The sequence below is a fragment of the Salvelinus alpinus genome, chromosome 36, assembly GCF_045679555.1.
Source record: "Salvelinus alpinus chromosome 36, SLU_Salpinus.1, whole genome shotgun sequence".
NCBI classification, from domain to species: domain Eukaryota; kingdom Metazoa; phylum Chordata; class Actinopteri; order Salmoniformes; family Salmonidae; genus Salvelinus; species Salvelinus alpinus.
This window is the reverse complement of record NC_092121.1, coordinates 18,217,173-18,232,179: the sequence shown is the minus strand read 5'-3', so window position 1 is coordinate 18,232,179 and position 15,007 is coordinate 18,217,173. Positions and strand designations below refer to the sequence as shown.

At 40.8% G+C, this 15,007-nt stretch overlaps 1 protein-coding gene across 3 annotated transcripts in view; it reads left to right on the top strand.

Moving 5' to 3' along the window:
- LOC139564869 (protein shisa-6-like) overlaps positions 1-13,656 on the top strand; it is a 74,424-nt gene extending 60,768 nt beyond the window's left edge. For 2 of the 3 annotated variants that reach the window (XM_071384707.1, XM_071384704.1), the window contains 4 exons: positions 449-514; positions 1,627-1,647; positions 2,629-2,796; positions 10,293-13,656. In XM_071384707.1, coding sequence (XP_071240808.1) covers positions 449-514; positions 1,627-1,647; positions 2,629-2,796; positions 10,293-10,921 — 884 coding nt within the window. In that variant the 3' untranslated portion in view covers positions 10,922-13,656. The remainder of the gene's footprint in view (positions 1-448; positions 515-1,626; positions 1,648-2,628; positions 2,797-10,292) is intronic. The other variant, XM_071384705.1, reaches the window with a different exon arrangement.
- The last annotated feature ends 1,351 nt before the right edge of the window (positions 13,657-15,007 follow it).

The window sequence follows — 15,007 nt, the reverse complement described above, 5'->3', positions numbered from 1 at the left end:
GAAGTCCCACAGATGTCAGGAAGTTGAGGATTCTGATGAAATCTGTCTTCCCTCGTTCTTCGTTGCGCAAAAGGGAATAGCACAAAATGCCTGCCTTAAAATGTGAAAACTGTGTAGTAGAGTAAAGATGCACAAAATCCCATAGATCATCAGTCAGATATCAAAGCACACCACTGCTATCTCTGGACAGATCTCATACTTTGAATTTAGTAACGCAAAGACAATTTACTAAAATGTCTGTCAATGGGACATAGGTTTATGTGATCATTCACAGTGGAGTCCAGTCAGCCTGCATTAAAAGAGTCAGTGATCACAAAAATGAGGGAAAAGTTGATAATATTGTCATGTATTAACAGCCATTTATTTGACATGAAATGCACATAATGTGAATCTATGGTAATGTTTAATTTGATTTCCAAACCTAACCTTTTCATTGTTTTCCCAATAGGCAACCACCAACATGATTATCAACATAGTCACCTGGATCTTACCCAGGCCCACACACCTAAAATTGGTAAGGATATTTAAGGTTTGCATGTTCACATAAGTACAGTATATATAATATGACTGTGGTTGGTTGCTAATATTTCACTCTTTCCAATGAGTAATAAAAATGTTTAGATAGTAACTAACCGTCTGTAGAGATATATGGTAGATGGAAAGTACATTATGGATACTAACCATGCCCTTTTAAGTGTGAGATTATACTGCCACACAACACACAGTGGCTCTTGGGTATGCTACAAAGATGTTTTCATTTACCCCAATAAAGTTGAGGGAGGATTAGGTCATATTGATTTCCTGAATGCATGGTTTTATCAGCTCCAGTACGACACATGAACTTTGACTAAATTCAAAATAAGTCAAAATATGCTTTTTTTTTAAATTCAAGCGAGGGCAAAACAATTTTTCTTGACGGGAAATGAATAGCTTGGATAGCAAATGAAACGGGGTCTTGTGGAAAATGAATTATAATGGCATCTGTATGGCTTAAGTTATTGAAAAACTTCAATTACTTAAATTGTGCCTTATCTATTTTCCTAAATGAGATTTTCTATGAAAAGAGAGGTGCTTTTTAGCATGAAATTATTGAGTGGTCACAGCTCTAACACTGCAGTGAAACACCATGAGTTCAGAGAGAAAAGCTATTTGTGTATTGTTGCTAGATACCTCTCCATCTATCCTACATAATTGTCTGAGAACAAGAGGACTGCACTGAAACTCTATACCATGCTACACTGTCTGTTTCAACATCAGTGGAGCTGTGGACTCCAACCTCATGGCAGGATAGTTTTTGTATGTTTTGAGGCCAATATTTTCAAATTCAAAGGGACTTTTGAAAGTACTCATAAGTAGATAGATCTCTCCAACATAGACAACAAAGGATAGTTTTCAAGGTGGATCAAACCAGAGCTGATTATAAATAATTACTATTGAGAATGGCCACAATACATAGGAATCTGATTACTTTATTTGACTAGTACGATCATTATAAATAGCATAGACTTTCAACAACTAATTTGAAACAGAAAATGTCAGACACATTGGTTTGGTTATTAATACATACTATGAATAATGTTTGTTATTGTACTGATTCATTTTCTCTTACTTGGATTTGTTATGTAGGCCACAGACAAATGAGACATGGTAAGTAATACGCATATACACCTGCTGTACATGTGTATTCCCTTTCTCTTTTATGTACTGTATATGTCGACCTCTTGTTGTGACAGTGACGTCTTGTATATTGCTGGGGTCAAGGCGGGGGGTCACTCTTCCTTTTTGTTCAGACTGAATGAACCAGAGTTGACACACCAAACTCTCACTTACCTTCTCACTCTGCTCTGCTCTCTTTCTCTCTCTCTCTCCAGTATCTCTCTTTGTTGGGTTATCTGCCACACACTGTTTGCAATGGTAGAGTCTCATTAAGATCTGTGGTAACGCTTCAGAACCGGACCTTTGTTACACAAAATACACATTCTACTCCCTTCCATCTTTTCTTGCTCACACTCACATTCTCTTTCACTCTGTCTCTCTCTCTCTCACGGAATGCCTCACTTCTGTTCCACATGGTCCTTGGTGTTGTGGGTCCCTGTCCTCTCTATCACAGTAGTCACCCAATCCTATTCTTAATTCTTAAACCTGCCACTGCTGACCAGCACCTCAGAGGACTGGCAACGCCCCACCCCACCCTACTGCTGCTAACGCTCCAGCTGCCTGCGCCATGACCACTTGTCCCACATAACCATGGCCACAGCAGCCAGGCAGGCAGCATAGCTACCCGCAATGGCGCCACGCATACTAGTGACAGCCAGCGTGGCGAGTGTACTTGCAGTCGCAACCAATCCCAGCACACCAGAATTGCACTCTGAAATAACGTTTTTTTTTAAACCACAACAAATCATGTTAAATCCAGGTTAGAAGAGTCGAACATAACAGTCCCCACTTCATCTATCCTCACCCACATACCCCCACTGCACCCACACACCCTCCTCACACCCACACTCTGTATCCCCCTGTCTCCTCCAGTGAAGACCCCCTGTGTACGCGCCCCTCTCTGTGGCATCCTCCAGACTGTCTGATTGTAGCCTGATTGCACTGCGTCAATCTCTCCTGTCTCCCATGCAGACAAGCCCCAGCGCATGAACAACATCCTAACCTCGCAGACAGAGCCGTACGACCTGGACATGTCCTTCTCACGCTCCTTCCAGAACCTCACCCACCTGCCTCCCAACTACGAGCTGGCGGCAATGAGCAAAGCTGACTTAAGTAAATACTCCTCTCTCCACAAATTAAGTAGGTGGTCTTTCATTACATACACCATCATGTTTGCTTGATCTCCTGCCTGGACCCCGCCAGTCCACAGGGGGGAGAAAAGGTTGATCTTAACAAATTGTGTTGAAGTCCACATTGCATTCAAGAACTGTGATGCAATAGTAACCCTGTATGGATGCCTATTACAGGGATGCAAACATAAGTCATGAGCACAAAGTCATTGGGGTTATGAGCTGAATCCATAGGAAGACATCTCTGTGTGTGAGATGGGTTTCTTGAAATGCACAAGCACATTTTAAAGTCACTGGATTCAGCCCCATTGTCCCCATCTACCGACCCATTGACTGACATCTAATTGTCGTGTAATTTGGCTCCATCTGTGGCCCATGTCATGTAGCTAATGTCTGGTAATGACATATTAACAGCCATTTCTCCATACCCACATGAGTCTAGACGCCAACAAGATGGGACTAATGTCTCTGAGATGAGATCTGGGTCAGCCCGATTATTATCATTATACTTCCTCTGCATGATGGCTTGACTTTCACCATTCTCCATATCCCCTATGACAGCTGCATGATCTACAGTATGCTCCTCCTCTAGTATCCTGTGGTTGGTTGCATTGCATGTGTCATGCAAAAGCATTAGTTCCTTTCTGCTCGAATGTTCAATAGTACTGTATTAAAATAAGTAGGGTGTGGTGTTCTAGTGCAGGCTTGTATGTTATGCTCAGTGTGGACACAGATAATCAATGTGATGAAACCTTTGATGTGGACAACATTGATAACATCTGAATTGTCTATACTCAGCAATGCGTTGTACTGCTTCTTCATGTAGTACTGCTCAATAGAAACATTACCCACTGGGCACACACTGGCTGAATCAACATTGATTCCTCCTCAATTCAATGTAATTACGTTGAACCAACGTGGAACAGACGTTGAATTGATGTCTGTGCCCAGTGGGTAGATAGAAGACCATAAAATAATCCAAGGATTTCATAACCTTGATGAAAAAATTAATAATCTCATACATGTTATGCACCAATTTAAACTCCCTTCATAGTATGTTAGATCGTAGACTGTGTCTCTCCCTTATCAAACAAAAGGGGTCTTCTCTTAATGTCATAGGGCGTTGTAAACACACTGACATCACAGAGATGAATCAAATTAAACAAAAAACTGTTTGAGCTGGGACCCATAAACCCTAAAGTATTTGTCAGAAAAGGGAATATTTCAGTTCTCTACCTACCTACAGTACAGTGACAGCTCTTCTGAGAGGAGAGGTCCCTCATACCTTTGATAGATGCTGTGGCTTTGTGCAAGGAGAGAGGCTTTGGAAAAACGCCAAAACGTATATAATGAGTTGCTTTTTTAATGAAACCATCTGGAGAGATGACAACAAATCAAATTAATATGGTTCATTTGTGATTCTAAATGCACATACTGTAGTCTGTCTGGGATTCCTCCTCTTCCTCCTCCTCCTTCGTTCTCCCCTGTCCATCAGACAGGACTGGAGGGAGCCGGGGATGGAGATGGAGGACACTACTCTAACATAACCTGCTCAGACCCTCCAAGGAGCTAGCGGGTGGAGGGAAGGGAGGAGGCAGCAGGAATCTTATCTGGCTCGGTCTTCTCCTTCTTTCTGTAATCAACTTAAAAGGCATTAGAACACTCGTCAGAACAACAGAGTCCCTTTAATCCCCATGCCAAGCAAAAAGCTAAATGATATTATTGTGGGCCCCTTTCTCTTACCACGCCTTATCTTAATCCCCTCTAAAGATCCCTTTATAATTGATGTTTCACAAGTTATTTACAAGTGTATGTGCATTATGTGATTACTGCTCCGTCTGGGCCGGATGATGGCGTATTGGGATCAATAGCTACCACAGATGAATATACTCACCATATTGAATTTAATCTGGGAGAGTGGAGACTTTAGTTTAATTAAGGGTAAGGAAAGGGAAAGGGGATACCTAGTCAGTTAGCCACAGCTAGCAGGTTTGTGGTTTCACCTCACCTTTGAGACCTCATGCCCTCTCAAAATCGAATGCAAGTTAAAGTGCAACGTCTTATTCGAAGCAGCAAAGAAATGAATCCAGCATATATTTCTTTAACATAAAAGTAAAAAGGAAGGAAATACATTTGTTCTTTGTAACATCATGAGCATGGACACAAAACACACAAGGTTGACCTGCCTACGGATTGCCTAGTTTAGTGAGCTGTCAGACTCCATGCTCACCGTGATAAGAGTTACAAAGTTGCATCTTTCATACTAATAATGTGGCCTAATGCCCTATGTGAATTATTTACGAAAGGCCTAACATTTTTAACAGCAGTTAAAATGTCAAATTTAAATTGATTTTGAAATGTCAAAACTAAAACATCTGAGGAGAGTGGAATTGTCTCTGAGTACAACATGAAATCAACCCCTATTTCAACATGGCATAGTATTTTCAATGCAATGATGTCAATTCTAATGATTTGATCTATAGGCTTAGGATAAACTGAACCCTAATCCTTATAACTCTTGGCAACGAAGAGGAACTTAAATGAAGCTAAGGGACATGTCCTGTCTACTGTGGGCAAGCTATAGCCTCTGGGTCAGTGTTGTTGACATTTCTTACCATAATGTCACACCTAAAGGGACCCCTGGAGAAAAATACAAAACGCTATTGCCAGAAGCCTAACCCAGGTCTTCTTCATTAGTGATGCATGGCTGGGGAAAATAAATCCCTTATGGAGAGAAAAAAAGGTGATATTCTCTATTAAGGGCTTACTTGGTACATCTATCTCATCATGCCCATCTAGTTTTATTTATATATATTTCTTATTTTTTTTATTTAACCAGGTAGGCTAGTTGAGAACAAGTTCTCATTTACAACTGCGACCTGGCCAAGATAGAGCATAGCAGTGTGAACAGACAACAACACAGAGTTACACATGGAGTAAACAATAAACAAGTCAATAACACAGTAGGAAAGAAGAGTCTATATACATTGTGTGCAAAAGGCATGAGGAGGAAGGCAATAAATAGGCCATAGGAGCGAATAATTACAATTTAGCAGATTAACACGAGTGATAAATCATCAGATGATCATGTGCAAGTAGAGATACTGGTGTGCAAAAGAGCAGAAAAGTAAATAAATATAAACAGTATGGGGATGAGGTAGGTAAATTGGGTGGGCTATTTACAGATGGACTATGTACAGCTGCAGCGATCGGTTAGCTGCTCAGATAGCAGATGTTTAAAGTTGGTGAGGGAAATAAAAGTCTCCAACTTCAGCGATTTTTGCAATTCGTTCCAGTCACAGGCAGCAGAGAACTGGAAGGAAAGGCGGCCAAATGAGGTGTTGGCTTTGGGGATGATCAGTGAGATATACCTGCTGGAGCGCGTGCTACGGGTGGGTGTTGTTATCGTGACCAGTGAACTGAGATAAGGCGGAGCTTTACCTAGCATGGACTTATAGATGACCTGGAGCTAATGGGTCTGGCGACGAATATGTAGCGAGGGCCAGCCGACTAGAGCATACAGGTTGCAGTGGTGGGTGGTATAAGGTGTTTTAGTAACAAAACGGATGGCACTATGATAAACTGCATCTAGTTTGCTGAGTAGAGTATTGGAAGCTATTTTGTAGATGACATCGCCGAAGTCGAGGATCGGTAAGATAGTCAGTTTTACAAGGGTAAGTTTGGCGGCGTGAGTGAAGGAGGCTTTGTTGCGAAATAGAAAGCCGATTCTAGATTTGATTTTGGATTGGAGATGTTTAATATGAGTCTGGAAGGAGAGTTTACAGTCTAGCCAGACACCTAGGTATTTATAGATGTCCACATATTCTAGGTCGGAACCGTCCAGGGTGGTGATACTAGTCGGGCGGGCGGGTGCAGGCAGCGAACGGTTGAAAAGCATGCATTTTTTACTAGCGTTTAAGAGCAGTTGGAGGCCACGGAAGGAGTGTTGTATGGCATTGAAGCTCGTTTGGAGGTTAGATAGCACAGTGTCCAAGGAAGGGCCAGAAGTATACAGAATGGTGTCGTCTGCGTAGAGGTGGATCAGGGAATCGCACGCAGCAAGAGCAACATCATTGATGTATACAGAGAAAAGAGTCGGCCCGAGAATTGAACCCTGTGGTACCCCCATAGAGACTGCCAGAGGACCAGACAACATGCCCTCCGATTTGACACACTGAACTCTGTCTGCAAAGTAGTTGGTGAACCAGGCAAGGCAGTCATCAGAAAAACCGAGGCTACTGAGTCTGCTGATAAGAATATGGTGATTGACAGAGTCGAAAGCCTTGGCCAGGTCGATGAAGACGGCTGCACAGTACTGTCTTTTATCGATGGCGGTTATGATATTGTTTAGTACCTTGAGCTTGGCTGAAGTGCACCCGTGACCGGCTCGGAAACCGTATTGCACTGCGTAGAAGGTACGGTGGGATTCGAGATGGTCAGTGATCTGTTTATTAACTTGGCTTTCGAAGACCTTAGATAGGCAGGGCAGGATGGATATAGGTCTGTAACAGTTTGGGCCCAGGGTGTCTCCCCCTTTGAAGAGGGGGATGACCGCGGCAGCATTCCATTCCTTGGGGATCTCAGACGATATGAAAGAGAGGTTGAACAGGCTGGTAATAGGGGTTGCGACAATGGCGGCGGATAGTTTCAGAAATAGAGGGTCCAGATTGCCAAGCCCAGCTGATTTGTATGGGTCCAGGTTTTGCAGCTCTTTCAGAACATCTGCTGTCTGGATGGGGCGGAGCTGTTGGCCGAGGTTGGAGTAGCCAGGAGAAAGGCATGGCCAGCCGTTGAGAAATGCTTGTTGACGTTTTCGATTATCATGGATTTATCGGTGGTGATCGTGTTACCTAGTCTCAGTGCAGTGGGCAGCTGGGAGGAGGTGCTCCCAGGTTGACGGGAGCATAATGTGGAGTGTGGAGGTTGACAGGAGAATAATAACAAAACCAATTGATATTGCCAATCATTTTGCAGATTTTTTTACAAAGAAAATGTATTTACTGAGCAACAATGTAAACATACATTCTTCCAAACAAGCTATTGTCCAATGGATTGATGATCATATTATGAGCAACAAGATCTGCTCTTTTAGTCTGCAAACGGTGTCAGTGGAGGAGGTGTTAAACCTATTGAAATCATTACCTGATGGTAAATCTACAGGTTATGGTCTTATGGACAATTTTTTTGCTTCGCTGTGCTGCTCCCCAGATTGCAGTTCCACTGAGATACATATTTAATTGGTCACTGGAAAAGGGGATGTTTGCAAATGTATGGAAGCATGCGAAACTGTGTCTTATTCCGAAAGACTGCAAAGAACCCATTATTCCTGCCAATAGTCGACCAATTAGTCTACTCCCTACACCCAGTAAGATATTGAAGGGTATTGTGAGTAGACAAATATGGGAGTACATGGAAAAGAATGATCTGATTACAGCCAATCAGCATGCTTATCGCAAAAACCATTCCACTACCACTGCATTGGTTGACATGACTGACCAGTGGCTCAATGCTATGGATAATGGCAAGTTTGTGGGTGTACTATTTTTAGATTTCAGTGCAGCATTTGATTTAGTGGATCATGAAATAATTTTGACAAAATTAATGCATTATGGTTTTAAGGAGGTAGCATTGAATTGGGTACAGTCATATCTAACTGACAGGAAACAGACCACCTATATCAATGGTTAATTTTCTTCCCCTCATGTGTTAAACTGTGGAATACCGCAGGGCAGCTGCCTTGGGTCACTTCTCTATTTAATATATACCAACGACCTTCCCTATGCCTTAGCTGAAACTCAAGCTACTATATTTGCAGATGATACTACAATTTATGCAGCAAGACAATCGGTTCAACAGGCACAGCAGGCTTTACAAGGAGATTTGGAGAATATCAGGGAGTGGGTTTGCCAAAACAAACTTGTTTTAAACACCAAGAAAACCAAAGTTATGTTGGTCTGTTCCACTAGGAAAAGGCCAAAACAGCATGGGATACAATTAAGTATGGAAGGAGTACAAATTGAAGAAGTGGCAGAAACCAAACTATTGGGAGTGCAGCTAGACAACTGCTTATCATAGTCGTCACAAATAACTAATCTATGTAAAAAAAAATATTAAAACAGCATGCATAATCAGAAGGATAGCTAAATATTTACCAGGAAAAATTCTTCAGCAAATAACACAAGCATTAATTGAGAGTCAGGTGAACTACTGTCCTGTGGTCTGGGGAAATGCATCATCAAGTGAAGTTAGGAGGCTGCAGAATGCCCAGAACAAAGCAGCAAGGATTGTTTTAAGGTGGAGATATGGTTCTTCTGTTGCAGTCATGCGCAATGTTCTTGGTTGGTCATCAATCGATAAGATAATTGAAAGGAACATGCTTATTTTATTTCATAATATACATAATTTAAAACGGCCATGTTCTATTCACAAAGGTATTCAGTTGGTAAGAGACAGACATTCCGTAAATACTAGGAATAGATTGTCCACCATCTATGCGTTGTCCAGACAGAAAAGAGAAATAGGCAAAAGAACATTTCGATTTAGAGCAATAAAGAAATGGAATAAATTAACTGAGCAAACCAGAAACCTTTCAATATATAAATTAAACATTATTTTAAAACGATTTAAATATAATACATAGAAATGTTGTGGGACTATAGTAGATGAGTAATCAATATTTTTTAGATTGAGTATTTATTGGGTCATTATGTTAGTATATTATGTATATTTGTAATAGTGTGTTATATGTGGAAATGTGTTCGTATTATACATTTTATTTTAATGTTTAAGGACTCTTGGAAGATTAGTCCAAATGGGGACTAAAAGAGATCCAAATCAAATCAAATCTATCCAGGCGTGGCATCTATCTAAGGAGGAGGGTTTAAATATCCATACCAAAACAAAATCCTTATCATCCAAATCTTAGTCAAGCACAGTCTTGTCCTGACATTTTTAGACCACCTCTGTGTGTTCTTGAGGCCTTGGGAAATTAGCTTCCGCTGAGGTATCTAACCCCCAGAGATGACAGTTAGTCACAGTAGTTTCAGGGTGCCATCAATCTGATGTTGCCAGGCCCAGCCGGTCTAAAAGCCTGTTTAAAAGTCATTTGAGAGGAGCCCGCCGCTTTCCTCATGCAGATGTAATGACTTTAACATCAGGAGAGTGTTGGCACTCGCTGTAGAGCCCCTCTGTCAAACCACTGGCTACCCTGCAGTGCAACACTCGCATCACTGACAGTTTGATTGTTTTGCCTCGCGGCAGGCGTATAGTCCTTTCCACACCAGAACAGGAGTGGAATTATTGTGATGCGAGAGAGCCCCTGCCTTCTCCCATGAAAGCAGAAGGACAGAAAATGCAATCATAATCAAAGGGGAATTGTAGGAGTTGTCACAGTAGAACTGCTGAGCTGATCCAGCCAGGAGGAGGTATAGAATCATTCTTTATATAGAGTGTAATGTTTCTCCTGTCCTTCTCCCTCTCTCCTCCCCTCACTCCTTTCCCACTCAGGTGATAAGGACATAGATGAGTACTACATGCGGAAGCGACACCAAGACTTGGCAGGTCGGCAGATTCTGCAGCCGCCCCACATGGTGAAGCTGAACACAGAGCCCCACCAGCAGCACCGTCAGCGGCCTCACCGTGTCCAGAGGGCCATGTCCCAGGACCATGTGCTGTCCCCAGAGAGGACCCCACGTCATGGCTACGGCCTCTCGGCCTACAACATGGGCGTCTCTTCCTACGGCAGCCGCATTCTCTCAGAGGAGCAGCTGCTCTCCGCAGACCGCCTGCAGTCCCAGGACCCCCTGCTCTCGCCGGACAAGATGCTGTCGCTGCGGCGCTCCAACTTCCGGGAGAAGGCCATGTCGCGGGCCATGTCCCATGTAGACATCAACTTTGTGCCCACCACACCTGTCATGGACCGCAGTGAGCGCTACGCTAAGATGCAAAAGATGCACTCCCATCCCACTACCATCAACGACTCATACAACACGCTCACCGTCAACCACCCGACCACCAACAAGAGGCAGCAGTTTGCCTCACGACGGACACACACGGTGGACCATCTACAGTACATCCCAGGCCACCAGCACAACAACCAGTACCGCACGGCCAGTAAGAACGAGGTAACTGTTTAACGAGAGGGTGGCTGGCCAAGGATTCCTGTGTCAACAGACTGTCAACAGATGAAAACAGCAGATACTTCCAGAGGTGTGCAACCTCACCATAGGTCTTCTTTTCAAAGTAGCCAACAACTAACCCTTCTTGCTTTCAGCTCAAGCTCTCTGTTTCATTCAGATTTGGATTATCACAACTAGAATCAACAACCACAAAGACATCTGTACTTTCTCTATAGGGCAACATAAGGGCTTTGCACGTTGACACATAAGGAATGCTTTATGTGAGGTTATTCGTAAGACGACAATATTTTTTAAAAAGGGGAATTGGAAAGGAACTGGATCAACTTTATAAATATATACATATATTTACTATTTGTATTTTCAGTCCTTGTTATAGCTTTAGAGATTCTTATTGAACTTAACTGGTGTTAGAACTTCAAGAGGTGCCTCTCGAAATTGTTCCCATTTCAATGATGAAGTGGATTTGTGGGTTAAAAAGCACAATTAATGGTTTTTTTCTCTGTTGATTTATTCTTGTTTTTTGGTAACGGCCAGCACATATCAGCTTATTAGTGCATATAGTGGCAATTTCCGTTGCATAAATGATTGTAAATAGGCTATATTAGCAGAAGTATACACTAAATGAGAAGAGCTGGACAAGTGGAATTGTTGAGTTTCTACCCAAGAGTCTACAGTCTTTTCACAATTAAAGATCACAATTTCAGATTAGTCCAACCCCTCAACAAATACTTGATACTAACAAACATGTACAATAATGTGTGTGCGTATGTGTGTATATTTTTGTAACTGTGCTTGTAGGATGATTGTGTATGGCTAGGGTTGAATCAACCTCTTGCCACTGTTAATTGGCAGCTTTAGACTGTAGGCACACTACTCCACAGGTGACCATGTAAACTAATGCTTCTTTCAATAGCTTCATTTTCTGCACTCATTCCCTCGCTATATAATCCAAGTGTATGACATCCATTTTGTTTTGAGTTGGGAAAAGCTGCTTTCATTTTGATATACAGTATTGTTGTATATTTGACTCCATCAGAGTTGAATAATAGTAGTTGTTGTTATGTGTTTACAATTGTTACATTGTTGCAGGTGTGTTGACGTACCTGAAACAATCAACAAAGAGGACATCAATATAATCACTAGCTAAGCAAGGATTAAAACTGTGATTTTTATGTCCAGATGTTTTCATTAAAGCAATGCCTTATTGTGTGGAAGCCCATACTCATGTTCTTAATTGTACAATCACGCTTGTGTTTTTATGTCTTGTGTCTAACGTGTTGATCCGTAACCAGCTTTGTATGTCATTTTTTATCATGAATGATTTACCAGCAAAGGACAGAATCAGTTTCGGTGATATACCTCAGAATCTATAGGACACAAATTTTACAAGGATGAAATTCTTAAATTAACTAAATGTTCTTTGAAAAGAAGCAAAGGAAGTGATTATTTTAAGCAAAAAACATAAGAAACTAGATTTTTTTTTTCACATGATAAAAAAAAATGTCTTCCACATTATCGAATTCATCCAGACTTCCTTGTGGACTCCCGCCGTGTCCTCTTATACTTACAGAGTAACAGACACATCAAGTACATGATTTGTCGTTGTTTTTACTTTTCAACTATCTCTTCAGTTAACAAGAAAGTCCAAATATTATCGTAAAATCCTGGGTCATGGAAATGGGTATATAGACATTTACTGTAGAGATGTTGTTATATAAATTTGCTGGTCATTGACAATTTCAAACATTGTCACTGGTGTGCTACCTTAAATGTTAGGAGCTTGCATAATATTGTTACAACTTGTGCAGTGTGTCCATATTTAAGACTTAATTTTGCTTAGAATTTGTCATTACAACAGAGGCTAACATTGCAATTTTTCTTAGCAAATGATATGCGTATATCATTATATGACTAGCTATATTATACTGTATGTTCACATGCAATGTAGACACAGTAGAAATTGATGCACTTGAAATATTAAGAGCAATTATTACACTAGTTTCAAGCCCCTGTATCAGCTAAGATACTGAGAGGATAGCAACTCAAATGTCATTTATTTTGAGGTTCAAGTTAAGGCCAGAGTACCAAAAAAAAACATGATAGTTCAGTATGGAGTTTCATAGTCCTTGTCAAGCTCCAATGATAGTTTTATAGCCATTTTTTGTTGTTGTAGCTATGTCAGAGCAACAAAAAAAATGAGCAACGAAAAAATGACATTTGATGGCCCTGACTCTGACATGGTGGACCTGCAACACTGTGTTGTACTGATGTTACACCACCGGAATCTTACAGACATGTCTCTAAGCAACCATCTGTCTGGCTCAAATACATCCACCCCATTGCAGAGCTCCGGTTTTACTTTCCAGTCAGTCAATGATATTGCCCACAAGAAGCTTTTCCCACACACATGAGGCTAGAGCTCAGTTTTGGCAGTAGGTTCTGAGACTAACGTGCTGCTAAGTTGTTGCGTCCCAAGATCTGTCTGCTGTAAAAGCACTGTTTACTTTTGTTGCAAATATTCCTTGCCATTTATTAAGCTTGTATTTTTATGTGTCAATGTGGTATGAATGAAAATTCCTTTGTGTCTTTGTTGCACAAACAATGGAGGACTAATTTAAAAAGCTTCAAAGCAAGCAGTATACGACTGTTCCTGTGCAAATGTTTTTGTTTACAAATGAATTATTAAAGCACATCCCATGTGTATTGTACAAAACAATAATCAGTTTAGTAAATATGGAGTCTGGGGGAATTTTTTCACATATTCATTTAAACAATATTCACGAATTAAATTGGTAAGTGAATTGGTAATATTGGTATTATGTTTTGTTCATGGCTGAGGTATAAACATATAACTAACTGTAAAGAATGACAGAGAACCATAACCCACATCTACTGTATATATGGAATTATACAACTTGTTTGACAGTCTAATAAATGTAGAAACCTAAACATTTCAACATCAAATGTGCATATACCCCATAGTATAATATAATACTATGGACCTCCAGGTTAAGTTACAAATCGTTGTTATCCTGTCACCTATATTAACTAGACTAAATGCTACTCTGAGATTTCTGCAAGAAGTTGCCCAAATTGCAACCTCACCCACAAGGTCTTACACGCCACACATTTGGAATACACATGAAACAAGATAAAGAAACAACATCTTTATCCAATGCAGTGCATTGATGACAAGACCTGCTATAGTATATCCCTTTGTCCTTTGTCATTAAATAACGTTTCCAGTGCTCTTCCACTGCTGCAGTTTGTATAATTCTATTGGTAGGTAAAGTTGTTAACTACACATTAATGATTAAATTCAATAGGGGAGCATTATCAACTCTTTTTTCCCCTCCTCTTCCCCTGAGAGTTTTAATCTATTGTATTGTACTATCGACAGAGGTCATTGACCTAATGGCACTCACAGTAACAACAGAACACATTATGACTGCCATTACTCTGATGACACACATATTAATACCCACTGTTTCCAGAACAGCCAGTGCAATTTCAAAGCCTCTTTAAATTCATAGAGTCAGAAGAAAACATTTCGTCGCAACATGAAAACAAAAGCCTTGTGGTTACAATTGTGTACAGATAAATGGGAAACAGCTATGGTTTTCACTTTGTGTAGGACCCTCCCATTTGCATTTAGATGGGAAAAGGTCATGGCTATTGGAACATGTGAGGTAAGAAGGAAACAGCAGTGGTCAGACACATTAACAGACAGAAAGGAAAATGAATATGCGCAAATTGGTCCATGGCAGAGTACATTAATAACCAACTGAACTTGTTTTCCACTAATAGTTTTTAAAATGAAAAAAATAGTCCTGCCAAAAACGAACTTACAGATGTAGGATCAATTTGATTAATCTTTTGTTGCTGAGAATTTTCCTGCACCGCTTTACGATTTACATATATTCACTGAAAACCCACACTAACAGTATTGCATTTTCATGTAGTCTACTTTTGGCCAGCTAATAGCCTAACCACCAATCAAGCAACATTATAGAATAAATGTTCAACTCCTGTTGCTGCAAGATTATTTTGCTCTGACAATATAGGTCAAACATCTGTATATTC